Source organism: Pleurodeles waltl, chromosome 12 (genome assembly GCF_031143425.1).
Source record: "Pleurodeles waltl isolate 20211129_DDA chromosome 12, aPleWal1.hap1.20221129, whole genome shotgun sequence".
In the NCBI taxonomy this organism is placed as follows: Eukaryota; Metazoa; Chordata; class Amphibia; order Caudata; family Salamandridae; genus Pleurodeles; species Pleurodeles waltl.
Window position 1 is genome coordinate 213,875,213 of NC_090451.1, and position 23,051 is coordinate 213,898,263.

The 23,051-nt window shown below is 45.6% G+C and overlaps 1 protein-coding gene across 1 annotated transcript in view; it reads right to left on the reverse strand.

The window, feature by feature from the left end:
* Positions 1-23,051, reverse strand: part of VPS9D1 (VPS9 domain containing 1) — a 372,961-nt gene that overhangs the window by 113,927 nt on the left and 235,983 nt on the right. Inside the window, exon 11 of the mRNA XM_069216666.1 lies at positions 14,939-15,068. Coding sequence (XP_069072767.1) covers positions 14,939-15,068 — 130 coding nt within the window. The remainder of the gene's footprint in view (positions 1-14,938; positions 15,069-23,051) is intronic.

Below are 23,051 nucleotides of genomic sequence, written 5' to 3' on the forward strand. Positions count from 1 at the left end.
GCACACACTCAATGACTAACTCCAGGCCAATGTTTTAATATAGAAAAAATATATTTTGTTGCTTCATTACTAGAACCAAAAGGATCTTTGTTGCAGGTTTCTGAAAACCAAAGGCTGGATAAGTAGAAGAGGCGCCCGCTGGATGCTACTGGACCGTTGGTCAAATTCCCCAAGGCCAGGAGGCTGCAGGTGCAGGGGTAACTTTGGGCGTCTGGAATCTTCGCTGGATCTGGTCACGGTCAGGGGGGTCCCCCGGATTTAGGCTGTAGGTGTCGAGTTGGCCAAGAGGGGTGAACCCAGGGCGAACTCTAGGTTAGAAACGCCTGGGGACCTCCTCTGGTCTGCTGGGCCACCTGGACACGGGCTGTGGGCGTCGGGTGCAGAGTGGGCAGGACTCACAGATCGAGGGAGGCTCTGGAGTCCTTTTGGAAGGTTTCTTGTGGATAGGGCCGCTGTCCTTGGGAGTTCTTGGTCCTCTGGTGGGCAGGCAATCCTCTGGGGGTTTGTAGAGGTCGCTGGTCTTGCAGGATGCATCGCATTTTTGTAGCAGGAGTTCTGAAGCTGCAGACAGGCCGGTAGGACTGGGGCCAAGTCAGCTGTTGTTCACTGCTGGGGTCGGTTCTACAGTCCTTCTTCTTGAGGTTGCAAGGAATCTGAAGACAAAGGTTCAGGGGTGCCCCTTAATACTAGATTTAGAAGCATTATAGGGGTCAGAGAGCAGTAGCCAATGGCTACTGTCCCGGAGGGTGGCTACACCCTTCCTGTGCCCGCTCCGTTTAGGGAGGGGGACACATTCCTAGCCCTATTGGCTACTCTCCTCCAAAGCAAGGGGGAGGATTCTGCAAGGAGAGGGTCACTTCAGCTCTGGACATCTTAGGGTGGTCACAGCTGCAGTGGTCACGTCTCCTTGTTTTTCCTAATTTTCCCACCGACCTGCTGCCAAATTGGGGCTTGGTTTGGGGGCAGGCATCTCCACAAGTTGCAGTGCCCGGGGCAGTGTACCAAGAGGCCTGAGCCTTTGAGGCTCACCTAACAAGTGTTGCAGTTCTTGTAGGGGGAGGTGAAGGACCTCCACCAGGAGCAGTCTATGTTCCTGACCCCAGAGACCACAAAGGCTCTTACCACATGGGGTCAGAATCTTGTCTGTGAGTAACAGGCTGGCACAGGCTGGTCAGCCTTACACTAAAGGGTTGAGTAAAATACAGGGGGCAACTCTAAGATGTCTGCTGTGTGGATTTTTCAATCAATCCAACATTGGCATCAGTTTGGGTTTATTGAGCTCGTAAGTTAGATACCAAACTTCCCAGTCTTTAGTGAAGCCATCAAGGAGCTGTGGAGTTCGTAATGACAAACTTCCAGCCCATGTACTTAATATGGCCACACTGCACTTGCAATGTCTAAGAATGGAATTAGACACTGTGGGGGCATATTGCTCCTGCAGCTATGCCCTCATCTGTGGTATAGTGCACCATGCCTTAGGGCTGGAAGGCCTGCTAGAGGGGTGACTTCCTTATGCCACAGGCAGGGGTTGGTAGGCATGGCACCCAGAGTGGGATGCCATGTCGATTTTACCTTTTTCTCCCCACTAACACATACAAGCTGCATTGGCAGTGTGCATGTGTTTGGAGAGGGGCCCCTTAGGGTGGCATAATACATGCTGCAGCCCTTAGGGACCTTCCCTGGCCACAGAGCCCTTGGTACAACTGATACCTTTTACAAGGAACTTAGCTGTGTGCCGGGGTGTGCCAATTGTGGAAACAATGGTACAGTTTAGGGAAAGAACACTGGTGCTGGGACCAGGTTAGTAGGCTCCCAGCACACACTCAGTCAAGTTACCTTCAACATTTTGCAAAAAGTGGGGGGTAACCATGCTAAAAGGGGCACTTTCCTACAGTGTCCAACCCAGATCTGATAACCTGCTTCGCAGTGTCTTGTCTAGCCTGTATAATTTGCACCAAATTGGCATCAAACTATTCTGGGCTGTGGGCAAGATCTTGTTCAGAATATCCAATAAGATGTGCAAGCAGCGTCCCCGTAGACAAATTCAATTTACTGATCTGAAGGTGAGGCTGGCAGATGAGAACATTCTTTTACCAAAGGCCTCCATACGTCTGGATTCTCTATCCGGAGCCATAGTAGGGAAGGAGTTGGGACTGAACTTGCTTGTGGAAGCTTGCAACACAAGACCTTAAGGAGTAGGATGCTAAAAGAGGAAGAGTGGGTCCCTCAGGTCTGTGCCGCCTGGCAATCTGTCTGTTAATAAGGGAAATCTCCTGGTTTCGCCCAAGTGCTCATCAATGTATCTGTAAAGGCACTACTGAAGAGAAGGAGCGGCTCTCAAGAAGTCTGCCTAGACTGCAGGACTTCTGTTGGAAAATTAGTTTTGACCTCTGAAGATAGCTGCTGAAGGATGAAGACTTCTGCAACCCTCCTGATTTCCACTGTAAAAGAGGCTGACTTCTCTGTGAAAAGGCCATGTGGAGAGGTAGGTTAGTGTCTGTGAATGTATCTAGTCCGCTGGCATCCTGAAGACCCAGGAACAAGTTTTTGCCACTCATTATACTGAGAGTCTCCGTGCCCATCTCTTTATCATCATGGTGTTCTAAAGCAGTAATAGGCATTTCTGGAAAAGGTAATGGCCCATCTAAGCCCGAATGAGGCTGAATGGGGTTCACTTGGGGCCAAGATTGTTGCAACTTCACTCGAGTTCAAGGTGGATATGCTTTTGAGTCTGAATCTGTTCTTTCTCCACTGTCGCTGGAGTTGATGCATGGGGAACAGGCGAGGATCTTAGCACTGGGTGAGGAGGAAAGGCGTCAGCCAAAGATTATGGGCAGATCCCACAGCAGGATCAAGAAGTACAAAAGGCATCGGGGATGGATCTCCCAGCGGTAATCCTACTGCAGCCTTTCTCAGATAAGTGGAGTCCGGAAACACGCTGGAGGGAGCCTGAAGGGTGCTGAATATGCTTAAGGAACAAGTTACTTACGTTCGGTAATGCATTATCTGGTAGAGGCAGGATCTAGCCGCACATTCCTTACTTTAGAATCCTCCCCAGGCGCAAGACTGGATCCAGAATCTTTTTCCCATAGCACATCTGCATGATGGATGAAGCCGTTGTGCGACTCCGTATCAACATCGTCCACCGGATGTGCCATCAACGGAGTCCATATAACCCTCTTGCCGACATCAGTTTCTTCTGTGACCATTTTCCGCACTCAAAGCGTGGAGCCACACTCAAAACGTGGACCAACACTTAAGAAACTGCCTATTGAAACAGTGTACTATAATAAAAGACAGCCTTGTGTCAAATAATCAGCAAGGGCCAGATGTATCAAGGTTTTTTGCATTCGCAAACGGTGCGAGTGTCCGTTTGCGAATGCAAAAAAGCCAGTTCAGAATGTATGAAAGACATTCTGAATGCAATTTTTAGGAATCCCAAAAAAAGAAAAGCACAGTGAGCAAACACCTGAAATCGCCAAGTACATACACCCGCCTCCAAGGTCAAGCCTCTGAGTAGATAGATTAATTGTGCATCCTTATGATACCACGAAAGGAAGACCCACAACAACAAAAATGCCCTGAGAGAGAGAGAGGGAGCTTCTATCTGGCCCTCCTCATGTACCAGATGGACAGGGTGGCACACTAAAATTTTGGCTAAACTACAATAACATTTTGCTATCTACAATATCAAAAGATATGGCGCCAAGGAAGAAAGGGTATCTCTGACAAAAAACATACTGAAATGACTAACAGAAAAGATGAAAGAAGGAACAGTCAATAGAAACAACATTAAAACAATAAATAGGCTAACATGGAATAGTGCTTCACGCAAAAAATAATGTAGACATGTAGGCACAGCATGGCCAAACAACTTATCAGCCCCCCTAGCCATAAATCGAATTGCCATCATAAGGAACAACAAAGAGCAGTGTTTAAGGGGCAACTACACAATGGTTGTTGCATTGGGGCGGGAGGGTTTTTGAGTACTGGTGGTACAGAAAATTTCTTATATAGATAGACATGAAAAGCAAACGTTACTTTTAGATAATTACTAATTTAAACGTCTGTTATTTTTTTTTTATTGTGGGCACCTTTTTGGTTTTTTAAAATAGAAGCTTTTATGTGCGATTTTCTTCTATAATAGCTGACATATTGATTTGGAAATATGTGATTTTTCTTTTTTCTGCTTAAGAAAAAAAGTCACCTTAAGTGTCAAATGGCCTTTTTAATACCGATACGTGTCACTTTTGGGGAGTGGAGACTCAGCACTAAGCTGCTTGACTCTAATGGGAATAGTGCGCACAAATTGTACTATTACTGGGAAGCATTTCCACCTTTCTCCAAAGTGTTTGTGTTTTTTATTTTTTTTTAAACTAAGCAAGGAAAGAGGATACCAGGAAAGCAGCAACAAAATTTGCTATCAAGAGAGGCAGACTGGGGAACTAAATGAGTACCGGAAATCCATAAAGTTTCCAGAAGAAAAGCATTACAACCCATGAAGCAGTCAGCAAATAAAAGAGCGAATTCACAGTGCAAAAACTCCCAACAGTAGCAACAAGCAATGGCAAAGCCAATAGGTTTCACCTTTGTTTTTTCTTTTGCATTCTATCTTAGTAACTGGATTATAAATATTAGAAAAATGTTATAATATTTGTTTTTAATTAGATATACTATTAATAGTTGATTATGGATGTTAAATTGATATCCCAGGGTTCCAAACTTGTATTTTATACCTTACTGAATATGACATTGTATTACAGTACAGTATTGTATAGTTAGTAATGTGCCACTGCATCTGCTGCACCATTCAAATTATGCCCCTTTTCAACCAATCAATCAATCAAAGCATTTGTAAAGTGCACTTCTCACCCGTGAGGGTCTCAAGGTGCTGGGGGGGGGGGGGGGTACTACTGCTCGAACAGCCGAGTCTTGAGGTGTCTCCTAAAGATAAGTAAGTCCTGTGTCTGTCGCAAGTGGGTGGGAAGAGTGTTCCACGTCTTGGGGGCGAGGTGGGAGAATGATCTGCCACCGGCAGTTGTTCTGTGGATGCGTGGGATGGTGGCGAGGGCAGGGATGGTGGCGAGGGCAAGGTCGGTGGAGCGAAGCTGTCGGGTCGGGGTGTAGAAGGAGAGCCGTCTGTTGAGGTATTCTGGTCAGGTTTTGTGCTGTGCCTTGTGAGCGTAGGTGAGGAGTCTGAACGTGATTTTCTTGTTGACGGGGACCCAGTGCAGGTCTCTCATGTGGGCTGTGATGTGGTTAGCTTTTGCAATGTGCCAACTGCATTCTTATCTCCACCCAGGGGGAACCGCCTGCTAGGTTGTAAAATATAGCAATATTTGGGGGTTAGAGGAGCTATGGCAACTTTTGGACCCGGTGCCACTGCACCTGCTGCATCATTCATATCATGACCTTAATGCCTGCAAGATAACGGCACCTGTGACTGCCTGTTTATTAGTAAATATAGCAATATTTAGTCTTTAGAGGGGTTCCCACAGCTTTTGGCCCCAGTGTCACTGCACTTGCTGCACCACTAAAATCATGACCCTAGTTTCTGCAAGTGAACTGCACTTCTGACTGCCTGTTTAGTAGTAAAAGTTAGCAATAATCTGTGTTTAGAGGGGTTCTGACACCTTGTGGCACCGATGGCACTGCACCTGCCGAACCAATAAAACCATTACCCTAATGCCTGCAAGATAACTGCACTTGTGATTGCCGGTTTAGTAGTAAAAGTTAGCAAATAATCTGTGTTTAGAGGGGTACTGACACCTTATGGCACCGATGGCTCTGCACCTGCTGAACCAATTAAAACCTTGACCCTAATGCCTGCAAGATAACTGCAATTATGCCTGCCTGTTCAGTACTAAAATATAGCAAGATTGATTTTTAGAGGAGTTCTGACAACTTTTTAGCCTGGTACCACTGCAACAGCTGCACCATTCAAATCATGATCCTCATGCCGGAAAGGTAACTGTACTTGTGACTGCCTGTTTAGAAGTAAACTATAGCAATATTTGGTGTTTTGAGGGGTTCCTAGAGCTTTTGGTCTCAGTGTCACTGCACCTGCTGCATTATTTAAATCATGAACATAGTGCCTGCTGAGTAACTACACTTGTGACTGCCTGTTTAGCGGTAAAATATAGCAATATTTGGTGTTTCGAGGAGTTCTGACAACTTTTGGGCCTTGGGCCACTGCACCTGCTGCACCATTCAAATCATGTCATCATGCCTGCAAGGTAACTGCATTTGTGTCTGCCTCTTTAGTAGTAAAATTTAGCAATAATCAGTGGCTAAAGGGGTTTTGACACCTTATGGCACCGATGGCTCTGCACCTGCTGAACCAATTAAAACCTTGACCCTAATGTCTGCAAGATAACTGCACTTATGACTGCCTGTTCAGTACTAAAATATAGCAATATTTGATTTTTAGAGGAGTTCTGACAACTTTTTAGCCTGGTACCACTGCAACGGCTGCACCATTCAAATCATGATCCTCATGCCGGAAAGGTAACTGTACTTGTGACTGCCTGTTTAGAAGTAAACTATAGCAATATTTGGTGTTTTGAGGGGTTCCTGGAGCTTTTGGTCTCAGTGTCACTGCACCTGCTGCATTATTTAAATCATGAACATAGTGCCTGCTGAGTAACTACACTTGTGACTGCCTGTTTAGCGGTAAAATATAGCAATATTTGGTGTTTCGAGGAGTTCGGACAACTTTTGGGCCTTGGGCCACTGCACCTGCTGCACCATTCAAATCATGTCATCATGCCTGCAAGGTAACTGCATTTGTGTCTGCCTCTTTAGTAGTAAAATTTAGCAATAATCAGTGGCTAAAGGGGTTTTGACACCTTGTTGCTCCGGTGCCATTGCACCTGCTGCACCACTACAATCATGACCCTAGTGCCTGCAAGATAACAGCACTTGTGACTGCTGGCTTAGTTGTAAAACACAGCAATAATACGTGTTTCGTGGGGTGCCAAGAGCTTTTGTTACCAGTGCCACTGCACTTGCTGCACAATTGAAATCCTGACCCTAATGGACTTTACCCTCATGAGGGAGACGGGCTCGGTTCGCTATTTAGGAATCCAAATTCACATAGATCCGAAGATAGTCATGTCAGATAATTACGGCAATGCAATAAAAAAAACGGCAGGAAATGTGGAGAGGTGGATCAGGCTGCCGCTCTCTCTGATGGGACATTTAGCCTTCATGAAAATGGTAGTATTCCCACGGTATCTATTTCTCTTCCAGAGTATCCTTATGCTGCTGCCGAAATAAACATTTTCTACTCTGAGGACTTTCTCATTAGATTTGCATGGACGGGAAAGCAACCTAGAGTGCAACGGCAAGTACTAACTCTGCCATATGAAATGGGTGGACTCAACGCACCCGACTTAGAGACATATTATAGAGTGACCCACTCCATGTTCGCACATTCTTGGACACATGGTTCCCCTGAGCTGCCTCACCTGAAATTGGAACTGGATATGTCAGCCCCACACCCTTTGCCATATCAGCTATTTCAACCTCCCACTTGTCGGCATGGGGCACTTGATTCCCTAAACACAACTACCCATGCATGGCAGTCTTATGGCTGGACAGGTGCTCTCCCTGTTATACTCTCCCCGTATACCTTTGGGGTGGTGTGTCTGGTTCCCCCTGGGGCGAGATAAGAATGTGGTTACCACATTGCAAAAGCTAGGCATTAGGTCAATGAGAGACTTCTTCCACGAAGGAACAATGCGCACCTGGGTGTCGGTTACTGAACAGGTGCAAACTACTGCCCAACTTATGCAATATCAGTATTATAAAGCCTGTCAAGTCATGTGTGCACTACTGGGGGTTGATATGCTAGAACCGCCAGACATGCAGGCCCTTTCCATGATGGCTGAAGACACTCTACCTCGTAAGCTGATGACCGGACTTTATGCCCATGCTCAGGAGCCCGCGAGAATGGACTGATGAAAGCTAGGGTGGAATAGCAAAGAGATTTAGGGATACAATTAACGGATGCACAGTGGCGCTTCTGCTGCTCCATGATTTGTAACATATCACTCAATAGCAGACACCGCATAATCCACTATAAATTCATTAATAGAACATACACCACACCCCTTAGGCTCTTCAAGTATTGATTGCGCAGAGCTGAAGATTCCCCCAGATGCGGAGAGGGAGAGGCAGGCTTTCTCCACATGGCGTGGACCTGCTCGGTCATACAGTGTTTCTGGGAAAACCCGTTTGTTGAGCTGGAGGGCATTGTGGGGAACCAGATGGAGCGCACACCCCTCCTATGTTATGACAGAGATGTAATGGGAGAAGATCGACGCTTGGTTTTCATGGGGGTGCTGCTGGCAAAAAGCAGGATGGCCATGAGATGGGACCGTGGCTCTTTACCAACTTTAAAAGAAAGGCATGCTGATATGTTATATTGCAATACTGAGATATATATAATAAGTTAATACCCCCGAAAAATAGACCCAAACAGTACTGGGGATCCTATCAGAGATATTTAATATGAAAGGAGATGGGAAATCGATTAAGTAGGTGGTGTTGGTGTGAGTGGATCAAGCAGACAAATTGTTAGCTCTTTGGTATGCTACAGGTGTGATCCTGCGGGCTTCTGCGGCGCCACCTTCACGGGCCGCAGCTGGATCGGAGGTACGTATTTCAGGCGGCCGGTCCTGCCGCAAGCCGTTTTCTGGATCGCGTCCAGCTTTTTCACCCGTGGCGTGGCCCGCAAGTCCTAGATTGGGGTCCGGGCTGCGCTCGATGGCAGCCTCCTTAGTCTATCTCACCCCTATGCACTCACCTGCATGTTGTGGTGTCTTGTCCTCTTCTTTTTTCTTCCTCTTTTTGCCGTGGAGCCATGTTGTCTTTCTCCACGCTGTCTGTGGTTTTCCCTGCATGCTTTCTTTTTTCCTCTTCCAAGATGTTTATTATGTGTTTTCTTATGAGATATTCCCATCCAAGATGGCGTCATTAGTCCTTCCTGCATGTCATTTCCTGTTTTAGGGTATGTAAAGCACAAAGTGCCTTCCTTCTTTGCACTGCAAACACTTCTGTCTTGGTGGTGATCCTTACTCATGTTCACAGTTTTTGGGAACTCTCCTTTCCTGATTTCCAGCTGTTTTTTTAATTCCTGTTTCCGACTCTTTGCTGAATCTCTTTTCTCCTCATTTCAGGAGTTCCTGTGGTTTGAGGTTATTTCCCATTTGTTGGGTTTTTCCTGTGGGACTCCTTCTGGAGGGTACGGTCTGCTTTGCCATTATCTAGTCGGCAGCACCGTGGCTACCAGAAGGGGTCGCCCTTATCTTGGCCAATCCAGAACAAGCAAGAAGCCAGGTAGTATTCCAGGTTTTGCAGACCAGAGCGGTAAGAAACGTGTAAACCGTGACAACAGGTACTCTCTTGCTATGAGCTAGCAAAGTTCTGACAACTTTTGGCCCTGGTGCCACTGCACCTGCTGCACCATTTAAATCACAACCCAAGTGCCTGCAAGATAACTGCAGTTGTGACTGCCTGTTAATAAGTCACTGAGAGAATAGCAATTCAAAATAAAACGTCACCCAATTATACAAATGACTTTTATTTACAAATGACTGAGTGGTAATTTAAGAAACGAACACATAAATAATTTTAATATTTACAAGCATTGTTCATCAGGAATGTAATTGTTAAGTAATGAAAAACACAACATAATGAGCCCACTTTCTGCATGCTTTACATCTGCACTCAATACTCCATTGCAAAATGGTCGACAAGTTTACACACATTTCAACACGAATTGATGTGTTCTGTTCATCTTTTCGTGTACAAACACTAATAAGTAACCAATCACCAAAAACCAGAAGGTGTAGTTCGGCCACGCGACTGCAAAAGCAGAACAGGAAGCAGAGCAGAAGAGCGGGAAGTGACCTGATAGCCAATAAAAAGCAAGTAAATTCAAGCGACGTTGGAGCGACATTTGAATGAACAAACAGGAAGTTCAAGTAAGTAAGGAGCGAAATAGGGGTGGGTTCTTAGTCCCTTTAAAGATTTTTTTAGTAACATAAGATTACGCAAGCACAGCACAAGTGCTGCCCAGGCAAAACCTAAAAATCCAGTCTGAAAAAAGGTACAGTCGCAACAAACAAAAAGGCAGCTGTACCAGTAGCCAGCTGGGAAAACCAAGAATCAGCCCTGTCAATATGGGGCAGGAAAAAAAAACACATCTTGTCATGAAACATGCCTGGCATTCCACAAAAACTAGGTGACCCGGACCTAATTGCTTTTCTACTGAAATATTAAATTCAGGCACTTCAAGAACCATGGACAGCACTGCCATGATAGATCCAAGGCTGTACTAACCAAAAGATGTGCCCAACAAATGAAGGGATCTAGAGACAGCAGCGGCCTCCATGAAGCCTACAAAGTTGAAATCTGCATCCAAACAAAACCCACCAAGATAATCTGCACAACAGTATCCAGATATGTTACTTTGCGTCGTTTGATCGACCATCCTTAAGATCATAAATACTTATGCCCCACAAACAAGGAAGGTAGACTGCATCAAACCTCTAGATGCCATTCGAAATGCAGTGAACAAACCAGCAGTCAAAAGTCTTCACATTCATATGTGGTTATTTCAATTGCAAGAGGAGTGAACTAAAAAAGGACTCAGACTCAACACTTACACTTAAAAACGCAGCTCGCACGCCATCATAGCAGCACAATTTTTAGGAGTAGCTACCTCCTGCTAGTAAAGCTCCTGCTCGAAAGAAACCTTGTTCAAATGTAAAAACTGTGTTTGTTGCCACATAGAAAATCTGCTCCACTTTCTTGTAACCTGCCCATTATATGCTGATATCCAAGAGAAAAATATTATGCAAGCAACAGCAAAGGAACATTTGGAATCAAACAATGAAGTAGTATTCAACAACAAGATGGATGGAGCCATTAATGGCAACAAGCTGGGTAGCCAGTGGCAATGCGTTTACAAAGTAGCTAGTGTAACCTGAGTAAGGAAAACCAGGGTACATTAGCAAAAACATCTTCCCTAAAGCACTCTATGACCCCACTGCAAACACTTGGGTAGCATGAGACAAAGCACTTGCTAGGGTAAAAGGCGCAAATGACAAGGAAAAACTCTGCAAAGGTAAATTTGGCTGAAGTACTCATTCAGACGTACCTCACAAACTCAATGCCACTCTTGAAGAAACAGCAGTATTAGTAACAAGCAGCTGCAATGCAATGGGTCTCGCTTTTGCTCGAGTTAGAGCTATTAGCTTTGTAAATTCCTAACTGGATTTTTCTTGCCACATAAATTGAAAATGAAAAGTAAAACAGTTGACAAAAGCAAGTCAACTCAAAGTGCCATGGCTGCTGTGAGCGCAAGAGTTATTGGCTCCCTGCGTGAATATCTAAAAAGGATTGCGGCTGAGGTGAAAGGCAAACCGAAATCAGAGGAGGGTCTATCACACACGGTAACAGGAGGAAGCATGACGTACTGTGATGGCCACCAAAAATGTTCACTTAGTGAAATCGCTTGCAAACGAACTCAGCACACAAAGTAGGGACATTTCACAAAATGCATCCATAAAAATGAAGCATTTAGGACAAGCACAACAATGAATGAATAGCAAGAATGGGTGTGTGTAGGAAGCTGGCTCTGTATGGATTATATAAAAATGAGATACAGTGTGCACAGAGTCCAGGAGTTCCCCAGAGGCTTAACAGAGGCTAAAGTAGATAATAATAATGCTGTCTTTTGTGGTAGTGTGGTCGAGCACTTAGGCTTATCACAGGGTAGTACAAAGTATTTGTTGTACACACACAGGCAATAGAAGAAGCACACACTCAATGACTTAACTCCAGACCAATGGTTCTTATATAGCAACAATATATTTTCTTAATTTATTTCTAGAACCACAAGATTCAATCTGCAGGTAATTACTTCAATAGTTAGGTATTTCACACATATATCAATAGCACTTTGTTTGAAATCGATAAGTTAACGTTTTTTGTAATATTGGCAATTATCTATTTTCAGAAACAGTTCCTGGGGGGAAGAAAAGTTAGATCGCTTTGTAGGTAAGTACAACAGTTACAGTTACAGTCTCTGGGGGTTAGGAAGTCCACAGATTGGGGTTTGAGTTAACCCCAAACAACCACCGCCAGAAACACGGGGCTGGCCGGGTGCAGATATTAAAGTGTAGGCAAAATTAACATGGGCTCCTATGGAGACTGGGGGCACTCGGTTTCAGATCTGTAGGTAGGTTAGTACCCGTGTCTTCGGAGGGCAGACCTGGGGTGTTTAGAGGAGCACCGGGGGGGCACCAAACATACACCCTCAGCAGCGCTGGGGCAGGGTGCAAACAAGGTGTTGGGTCTCCAATGATTCTCTGTGAGGGGACCCAGGGGGTCACTCAGAGGCTGCAGGTAAGGTCCAGGAGGTCGTCGCGGGCAAACCAACGGCTGGACAGGGAGGAGGGCCTCCTGCTGAATGTTACTGCACCAGAGGTCGGGTTCTCAAGGGCCTGGGGGCTGCGGGTGCAGTGTGTCTTTAGGCGTTGGATATCTTCATCAGGACGTTTCAGCTATGCGGTCCTTCTTCTTGTCAGGTAGCTAGGAATCTTGTGAGCTGGGTTCAGGGAGGCCCTTAATTCCTGGATTTAGGGGCATTAAAGGGGTCAGAGGGTGGTAGCCAATGGCTACTCTCCCTGATGGTGGGTACACCCAGCTTGTGCCCACTCCCTTTGGAGAAAGGGGCACAACCCTAATTCTATTGGTCCCTGTCCTCCAAACCAAGATGGAGGATTCTGCAGGGAGGGGGTCACCTCAGCTCTGGACACCTTAGGGGTGGTCCTGGCTGGGGTGGTCACTCCTCCCTGGTTTCTATAGTTTTCCCACCGGACTTGCCGCCAAAAGTTGGGCTTTGTCCGGGAACAGGCATCTCCACTAGCTGGAGTACCCTGGGGCACTGTAACATGCAGCTTGAGCCTTTGAGGTTCACTGCCAGGTGTTACAGTTCCTGCCGGGGGAAGGTGTGAAGCACCTCCACCCAGAGCAAGCTTTATTTATGGCCTCGGACAGCACAAAGGCCCTCACCCCATGGGGTCAGCTTGTCTGCTAGTGGCAGGCTGGCACAGACCAGTCAGTCCTACACTAGAGGATTGGGTAAAATACAGGGGGCATCTCTAAGATTAACACTGACATCAGGGTGGATTTATCATGCTGAGAAGTTTTATTCCAAACTTCTCAGTATTCAGTGAAGCCATTATGGAGCTGTGGAGTTCGAAATGACAAACTCCCAGACCATATACTTAATATGGCCACACTGTACTTACAATGTCTGAGAATGGACTTAGGGACAGTAGGGGCATATTGCTTATGCAGCTATGCCCTCACCAATGGTATAGTGCACCCTGACTTAGGGCTGTAAGGCCTGCTAGAGGGGTGACTTACGTATGCCACAGGCAGTGTTTTGTGGGCATGGCACCCTGAGAGAGATGCCATGTCGACTTTGCCTTTTTCTCCCCACCAACACACACAAGCTGCAATGTGTCAGCATCATTATCAGGCAAAACGTGTGTGTGGGGGTGAGAAGGGGGGATTACTGCAACAAGGGCCTGTTTCCTACAGCGTGTTTAAAAGCCCACAGCAAGATTACAACAGGCCAGAGCGCTTGACCCTAAAAAGGTTGCCAGAGCTGAGGTGCATTCCTAGGAACCAAAAAACTGAAAGCAATCATGATGAACAATCTCAACACTACACCACTATAACTGCACAAGAGGGCGCTCCACAGACATTACCAGTATACTGAAGGAGGCCCTGCAGAACGTAAGGCCTTCGCTTACTTTCTGTTTGCTATTTTTCTGGTACAATTGTTTAAGCTTTTGGTGTTTGCTATGGTGTCATCAGGCACTCAACAGCAAAAAAGGACATCAGTCCTCCACTCTACATAAAGTGGACAGTCTGATTTACAACCACGGCTTCAATTTCATTGAGCCATTGGTGTAAGGTTTCCACTGGCGGAGACAGCGGGAGCACCACCGGAGGAGGCATGATGTTCTAAAAAGAACAGGCAGACTATCAGGTTATTAGGTTGGCAGATAGGGTTCTCTGCCACCTTTGTCGCAGAGTACCCCAACCGCCAAATTCAAATAACCCCCTTTAGTCTCACTTTCCAGTTCAAAAAGCATTCGGATGGAACTAAAAGCAAATGTTGCTTCTAAACATACAGCTTGTTTTAAATGGTGAGTGGAACCTCTGCTTTGGTTGCATTCCCTATACTTGTATCTGCATTACAAGTGCTAAAGGATTGAGGGGCTCTTTCTCCTTCTCGCAGCATAAAAGGAAAGTATAAGTGTTGTGGCCATGGAAATGAGGGGCATGCCCCCTCTACTTAGTCCATATTTTCACCTGGGCATGTTTTCAAGTTGCAAAACCAGCACCAAAACAAGGGTTGGGTGTCGTTCTTTCAAAGTGCAGACAGAGGGTTAGGGCAAAATAACCCTTATTTAACTAAAAAATCATGTAAGATGGCAAATGGTATTTCACGTCTGATATCGGTTTTATGCAGAGTCTGTCAATGTTGTGTGAAAGGTCCACGAACGTAAAGAAGATGTACAAAACATGCTGCCCAAGCCACCTCCTAGGGACACTTGTACAGAATACGTATGCAAAAATGTTGAACCCTTTTTACAATAATGTATGACCTGTTTTTCTAACTTCCGAATAAGAGTAGCTTGTTGTGAAGCAACAAACCTGTTGAGCTGATGTCCCTTTTAGATAAATGTGCAAATAAATCAGTTTTTGCAATCAAGAACCTCTGTTTCTCAAACAGAACATGCTTTCTGGTTAGATTATTATCTTAAGGGAGTTAATCTATGGTGATCGGGCAGAGATCTGTTGGACTCACTAATATCGTATTTTGTATACTACATTTCTTGGATAATACCTGTAGAGAGCCAGAAGTGCCGGCCAGATAGGTGGGAAAAAGACCTCTTCGATGCACTCCACACACTGGTCTTTGGAGGATGCATCACTTGGAAAGTCAAACGACAGCAGAATCAGTGAGAGCAACCGATCTATGGAAAAAAGAGTACATTGTATTACAGCAAACAACTTCAAAGGAGATATGTGTTTAATAGAAGAACACAGGTATGCTGGAGAACAGGACTCCAGAGAAAAACTCGACATTGATCAGGGCAACAGAGTTAAAGGCACATTTGATGTTGTCACTATAACACATAATACCTGGTGGATTGCCTGAAATATGTTATGTGACTGAACAGCAATGGCTTGTGTTTATTCTTAGCAGTATGCGTACATATGGTACAAAAGATATGGAGTAGAAAAAAGAATGGTGCCGGAGAGCATTTATGTATGATCTACCAAGTCCATAATGGGTCAGTGAGTAGAGTAACAAGTGGGTCATATGTGGTGTGAAACATTAGTAGCAGGGCCACTGATGATTTAAAACATTAGTAGTAGACCATGTGCGGTTGAAAGATTGGCAGAAGAGCTATTTATTGTCAAAAGTCACCAGAAGCACCATATATATTTAGAACATGAGCAGTAGACCCATTTATAGTAGTTGCCATCTGTGGATAAATATAGAAACTAAGGGGGTCATAATGAACACAGTGGGAATTCCCGCTGTGTTCATGCTGGCGATCTTATCACAGACTGGCAGCCCCCTTGAGACCCGGTCGGCCCAGCTGAATGCTGGGCCTGGACATTGCCGACGGCTCCACATGGAGCAGTCGTCAATGCCACAGAGTGGCGGGTGCAGCAGCACCGGTCGCGCAAATCGCTGCCCGTAAATCGGGCAGTGACCTGCGCGACGGGGCAGTGCACGGGAGCGCCTGCACTGCCCAAGCCTTTCCCTGGCAGCTGAAACCACCTGGGAATGGCTGGTGGAACAAGGGTTCTTTATCCGGAGGCGCTGCCCTGTCACATGAAGAATTCCACCATCGTCAGGCTGCCTGTCGCGGTAGCCTGGCGGCGGTGGAAGGCCACCTGTGGCGGTCCCCACTGTGTACATTATGTTGCAGTCGAGACCACCAAGTTCATAATGAGGACCTAAATGTTTACTGTTACAATTGTGTATTTTGTAAATGATCAGTAGTACTTCAACGCGTGGTAGGCAAGACCTACAGTAGGATCATATGTTTAATGTATGTATGGAGTGAAAAGTCAGGAGTCAGATCATGCCTGTTGTCAATTGTTAGTGGAACGGCACATAAGCACAAGAGCAAATGATGAGCAGTAGGGCCAAGTAAGACTTACAGGTCAGCAGTAGGACCAATGGTCGGCATATGACTGTACAGTATACAACATGAGCGGCTGGGCTATATATGGCATAAAAGGTCAACAGTAGGACCATGTATGGTTCATAAGGTCATACATATAAAACACAGTGCTAGGCCCATGTGCACTGTAAAACGTCAGCAGTTAGACAGTGTGCGGTGTAAAAGGTGGGTAGTAGGATCAGGCACCATGTGTGAAGGAAAGGTCACACTAGCATCCAGTGCTGCACAGAAGGCCAGTATTTTTATGAGGGAAAGAGGGAAGAGCCAACAGTAGTGAAGTGTATAATGTCAAAAGTCAGCAGAGTGGCCTTTATGGTTATAGGATCGGAAGTAGAACAATTTATTGTAACTTAAAAAGTCAACAATGAAAACTTACCTTACCTAAGTCACCTATAATGTTGGAAAAATAACATTCCGAACTTGTAGCATGGAAATCATTTGATAAGGTTTGTTTTTCATCTATGTCCAATTTTCTACACGTACCGCATTAACTTTATTAGAACACCCCTGTGCTTTTGAAGATCAGACACATTCTGTAAGGGTTCCAGTGTATGGCTAGGTTTCACTGGGAGATTCAGGGCTACAGCAACAGCGCCCTCCGGTGGCCCTACACAACATCTTCCCAGTACCTGCCAGACAAGAAAGATGCGACCACTGCTGTGAAGGGCGGGATACACAGCGCTCTTCACCTCTGCGGACAGGGCACGCAACAGCAGAGCACTACATTCCCTTCTTCAAACGCTCCCGTTATGAAACACAAATTTGAAGAAATAAGGGGTGTGCAGGGGCGTACCTTCAAAAGGGGTGGGGGTGTTTGGGGTGTTACATTCCTTCCTCATAAATGTATTTAGTGGTAAATAGTTGGGTACAGGTGCTCTCAGTCGGGTATGTTGAGTTGTCTGTCGGATTTTACCAAGAGTTTTCACACACACTGACAAAAACCAACACACTCTACCGCTCTGTTTGGAAAGGCTTAAACACGTTTGTTGATTCACAAAACAATGTGCTTTATCTCACCTCCTACCCTACCAATCCGCGTTCCTCTCCCTTTCCACTGCCCCTTAGCGCCTCTTGAGCGCCCTGCGTGTCATATAATTTATTTTAACGTTATGTGGTAGCGTGATTGTTGTGAAATCTGAACTTCACGACCCCCTCCCCCGATCAAACTGACCACCCTAGGCCCCTGGGGAGATGACTACGGCCGTCCAAGCATGTCTAAATCTGTCACTCCGTCTCGTTTCAGTATGATGTCACATCGCAACGTCGTTTATGATAATGTTAAGTCTTGACAAACACTGCAAAATGCCACAACAATTGTAATAAGTGAGAAGAGCCGGATGCCAGTCATTCGGGTGCTGGTCTCCGCCCTCTCTACTGGGTGCTCCAGGAAGCCTCTTTCCACAGGGCACGGGGCATTCTCACAGTTTTACCAGGCGTTTGGGGAAGCAGCTTACCCGCCAAAATTAGAGGTCGCTGTTGAAAGGGCGGGGAATATCTGATGGAAATAAATGCATTTGAAACATGAGGGGAGCACTACTGTTGGAACCGCTTAAAGGTGCCTCGTTCACCATGTCACGGGCAGCATGTTAAACCGGGCATCATTTTTTTTTGCTCTGCTAAAACGAATGCAGAAAGTGGGGGTGCTATTTTTATAAACCGAGAAACAATATCACTAAGGCGCTAGGCGTTTTCTCCTTGATTGCGAGGGCATCGAACCAAATATATTTAGTCTTTTTGCGTTTGCAAGGGGTCCACTTCACAAACTTGGCCCATCTGTCATCGCAAAAAGGACTTTTGGTCTGTACCAGACAGGAACTGTGATTCTGTACCATGTTACTGAATCGCAATTTTGATTTGCAACTACATATCGAATCTGTATTTGAAAGGGGAGTGGTGGTCTATTGACAGCAGCAGACTGCCATCCATGTGATGGGCACGAATCATAGTGGATCACACTTTGCGACCTACCTGATTACTATTTAGCGCAAGACATCCGGCGGCAGATCCTTCTCCCTCCTCGCCGCCAAGACCTGGAACTCTCTCCCCACATCTCTTCGCCAGACCCAGGACCTCCTCGCATTCAGAAGGCTCCTCAAGACCTGGCTCTTCGACCGCTAAACCAGCAGCGCTCCCCCCCCCACCCCCTCAGCGCCTCGAAACCCTGACGGGTACATAGCGCGCTTAATAAATATTATGATTGATTGATTGATGAAGCAGGTCAATTAGGACGCACTATTTATTATGTTGCAAACTGGGCTATTAGTGCATAGGCCAAATTGTAAAATACCACACTGGTCCCAAAAATACTGTTGTCAATTTCGACCAGTATTTTGTGACAGGGCTTAGTACATCTGGCCCATTGATTCTTTTTTTCCTACCTAGGACTGACATGTTCTCCCGGGAAGTTAAAAAAAAACACACACAATACTGGAACTCCCACCTTAAACAGGGCATGCCTTTCAACCGCATGGATCCAGTGGTCCTTTGGTGGTTAGCCCAACCTGGAATGTGGTCCTTTGTGGTTGACCCACTTCAAATGTGCTTCTGTTGACAGAACCAGCTGAGGATTCACCGACAGACACAAATGAGTTTCCACACATTGTAGTAAGGCAGAGTAACCAAGAGGAGAGTGGGCATGTCAATGCTCTGTTCCTGCCAAACTCTAAATGAGGAACATCATTTGGTGCAATGTATAAAAACACTTTTCCAATGTGTGCACAATTCAAAAAGAGTGCTTAGCTATATGTCAGTGAATGCCATCTAGATGCATTGTTTAATCAAAATCTCTAATGGAAGCTTGGGAAAGGCAAAGCCCTGCTTGGCTTGGCTCTGGCTACAATGGAATCTCTATATTGTTTCACCACAACTCCTTTTTTAAAAAAGGACACATTTTAGCAGCATGCAGGTTCGATTTCGGAGTTAAAAGCACATTCCTAACAGAAAGAGCATCAACATGTAAAACAATTACAGTAAAATAGGAGCAAATCTAGTGAGGTGCAGGATTTGGATGCTGGCTTGGTGCAGTCATTGGATAAGGATGTGGTGTGGACAGTGTCAAAGACTGTGGAAAGATCCGGTAAGATGAGGGCTACGTTGTCACCTCTGTCCATGATCATCCAAAGGGTGCAGAGGTCCTGAGAGGGGGTTAGGCTGGTAGATCCTGCTGCATGAGAGGTTTTTCACTGTGACAAAGATTTCCTTAGCACTGTTGGTGCTGCTTTCGATGCAGTCTAAGTGTGAAATGCTTGATGGCTCTGATTTGCGGATGGTAGCACCTGAGAATGGATTTGTAGTTGCTGTTGTCGGTGTTGGTCTGACTTTGTATCTGCGTTCAAGCTGCTTGCAGTGGCAATTGGTGAGCCTGAGGTCTTCTGTGTACCAGCTTGCTTGCATTCTGGATTTCGTGGCTTTGTTGGCTTTGAGAGGAGCCAAGTTATCTGTGCAGAGGGTAAACAAGGAGTTGGAGATGGATTCAAGGAGTTTTTTGGTGTTGAGGTTAGTGGTGGAGTTCTGAAGACCAGGATGCTTCTAGAATCCTTTTTCAGTCCCCTCATAAAGATTTGGTGTGTGTGTTCCTGTGATGATGTGGTATTGGTATGCTGAAGTGGATGAGGGTGTGATCAGACCAGGTGATCGGTGTGGACTTGTCTTGTGAAGATGGGGTCCAGCAGGTGTGGTGCGGTGTGTGTAGGTCCTTTCACTCACTAGGTGAGTCTGAGGTTGGCCAGTCCTCAGGGAGGTAGGTTGTGTTGGGATCAGTGAGGTTCTCCAGGTGGTAGTTGAGGTTGCAGAGGTGGATGAAGACACTGGAGTCAAGGAGCGGGGTCAATGAAGTCTGTGATGGTGCTGCCAAAGTCGGAGCATCGTCCAGAAGGGCAGTAGACGAGGGTACAACTTACGGTGTAGTTGGCGGTGATGAGGAGTTTGAAGGTCAAGGGTTTAACGTTGCAGGGGTGCTTTCCGATGTTGTGGATGGATGGATTCTTTGAAGATGATAGTGAATTTACCATCGGGTCTGTTTGTCTTGATCTTGTATACAGGAGGGATTGTTGTGGCAATGATGAGGGCCAAAGAGGGAGTCAGACAGGTATCAGTCAGGAAGAGCAGGTCCGGTGAACAGTTGTGTAGCAGATCTCACATTTTGGTGGCATGGTTAGTGAGGGACAAGTGTTGAGGAATATGCAGGAGTGAGGTGTGGTGTTTTAGGGGTCACATTAGTGTGGTCACGTGTATTGGGTGTGTGAGGTTTGTGGGGGGAGTGAGGTGGGCTTCTTTTCACAAGGGTAAAACTATGTTTTGTGAATAGAAAAAGTGACTTTACACTCATTAAAAGGGCTGTTTATGTGTGTCAGCCGAGCTTTATACTCATTAAAAAGGGCTATTTATGCGTATCAGTTAAGCTTAAACTTTCAAATAACTTTGTGAGTCAAGTTTGCAGTTGTTTAATCTCATAAACTGCTGCATGTGCTCTTCAGTTCTATCCGATTGCTGTATTTCTTATTTATGCATCATGGGACTGGCGACTGAAAAAACATTGGTAATTAAAGTGAGTCACTGAAGGCCAACCAAGTACAGAGGCTGCCCTCATCACTGCCATGGATGACATTTGGATGATCATGGGCAGAGGTGACAACGTGGCCCTCATCTTACCGGATCTTTCCACAGTCTTTGACACTGTCCACACCCCATCCTTATCCAATGACTGCACCAAGCCAGCATCCAAATCCTGCACCTCACTGGATTTGCTCCTTCCTGACAGGCCGAACACAGTATGTCAACCTGGCCAGCTTCACCTTCGCCTTCAACCTCATCTACAGAGCTCAGCATGGATCCTCAATCAACCCCACTCTGTTCATCACCTACATGACCCCACTCGCCAACATCATTCGTGACCACAGAATCAACATCATATCCTATGCTGACAACACCCTGCTTATATGCTTAATCTTCGACAAGACATCAAACACCTGGACCAATCTCTCTGCCTGCAAAATTGAAGATGCCAAATGGAAGAAAAGCAACTGTCTCAAGCTCAACACAGACAAAAGGAAAGTAGTAATCTTTGGAAAAGACACCTAGCTCTGGGGCATTCCTTGCAGCAATCCACACAAATAACCTCAGAATAGTAATCAACACCCAACTCACTATCACCGGCCAAGTGAACGCAGTATCCACACACCTCAAGATGATCAAGAAGATCTTCAAATGCCTCCCCACTAACACCCGCATAACCGTAACTCAAGAGCCCTCATCACCAATGAGCTGGACAACGAACATATACTCTATGCTGGAATCAAAGCTCAACTGATCAGACAACTTCAGACAATACAAAACTAAGCGGCCAGGCTCACCCTCAACCTCCCACTCTGCACTCACATCACCCCACACCTCAAAGAGTTCCACTGGCGTACACAACACTGGCTCCATTCGCCTAACCCAAACCCTGGTTCTGCCCATTCAATGCCTGCTTCAGCGGAAGTATACCTTCGCAGGCAAGTTCTGCTGTATATAAATACACATAACATAACCATATAACCCCACTATGATGTAATCTTATTTGGGACTAGATCTCCTCCCAAGTGCTAGGACAGAAAGTCAAAAGTCTGGATGCCCATGACAATCTAGGGAAACAACTTGTAAGTTTGTTGGTATTTACATACTGTTTCTTTAGCTCATTCCCAACCCACCAACAGACGCAGATTAACTCTTGTCAAGGGAACAAGCAAGTACCTTTCCAGGATGAGAACTGAAAGGAGACAACACCAAAATGTGTGGGAGTGTAAAGCTAAGGTGTTTCCACAGGTAGGGAAAAAAATAATATCTTATTATACTAATGGAAAGCTATTTTTGCATTCAGAATTGTACACAATGCACATTTTTGCATGCTAAAACTGTTTTGCATGAACTTGCTCCAGAATTCACAGAAAGATTTTACATCTGCGTAGCTTTCCACGTGTGCTCTTGGAATCCTTGTGAATCTTCTAAATGAAAAAAAAAAAAAAATCTAAAATCGGAGCAGATCTTTATGCAGAGAACGACCCAGCACGAAATGGTTAGTTTCTGCACTGCCCGACCTTTCTTTGCTCCCACGTACCCCACAAAGAGTTAGTCATACGCCTGGAACTCTTTTGTGCAGTCAAGGGAGAATGACAATGCTCTTTTTGGGTCCACGAGATGGAGTCGCTCCTCTTCCTCAGCGGGATGTGGTGGAGCATAGAAGGGGCTCAGGGTGATGTTCTGACCAAGGTGAAATGGGGTCACCACCTTAGGGAGGAAAGAGGCACGGGACTAGATCTCTTCCCAAGTGCTGGGTCAGAAAGTCTAGTGTCTGGATGCCCATGACAATCTTGGAAAAAAACGTATAAGTTTCTGGGTATTTACATTTGTTTCTTAGCTCATTCCCAACCCACCAATAATTGCAGATTTACTCTTGTCAAAGGAACAAGCAAGTGCCTTTCCAGTGTGAGAATTTAAAGGAGACCACAACAAAATAGGTGGGAGTGTAAAGCGAAGGTGTTTGCACCGGGAAGGGAAAAAATGAATGTCTTATTATACTAATGCAAATTTATTTTTGCATTCAGAATTGTACACCATGCAAATTTCAGCATGCTAAAATAGTTGTGCATGAACCCGCCCCGGAATTCACAAAAAGATTTTACAGCTGCACAGCTTTCCTGCATCTCACTCACCCTTCTGGAAGATGTTATTGCCACTAAGAAGGCTGTTTTGATGGTGAGCAGCCGGAGGGGACAATTG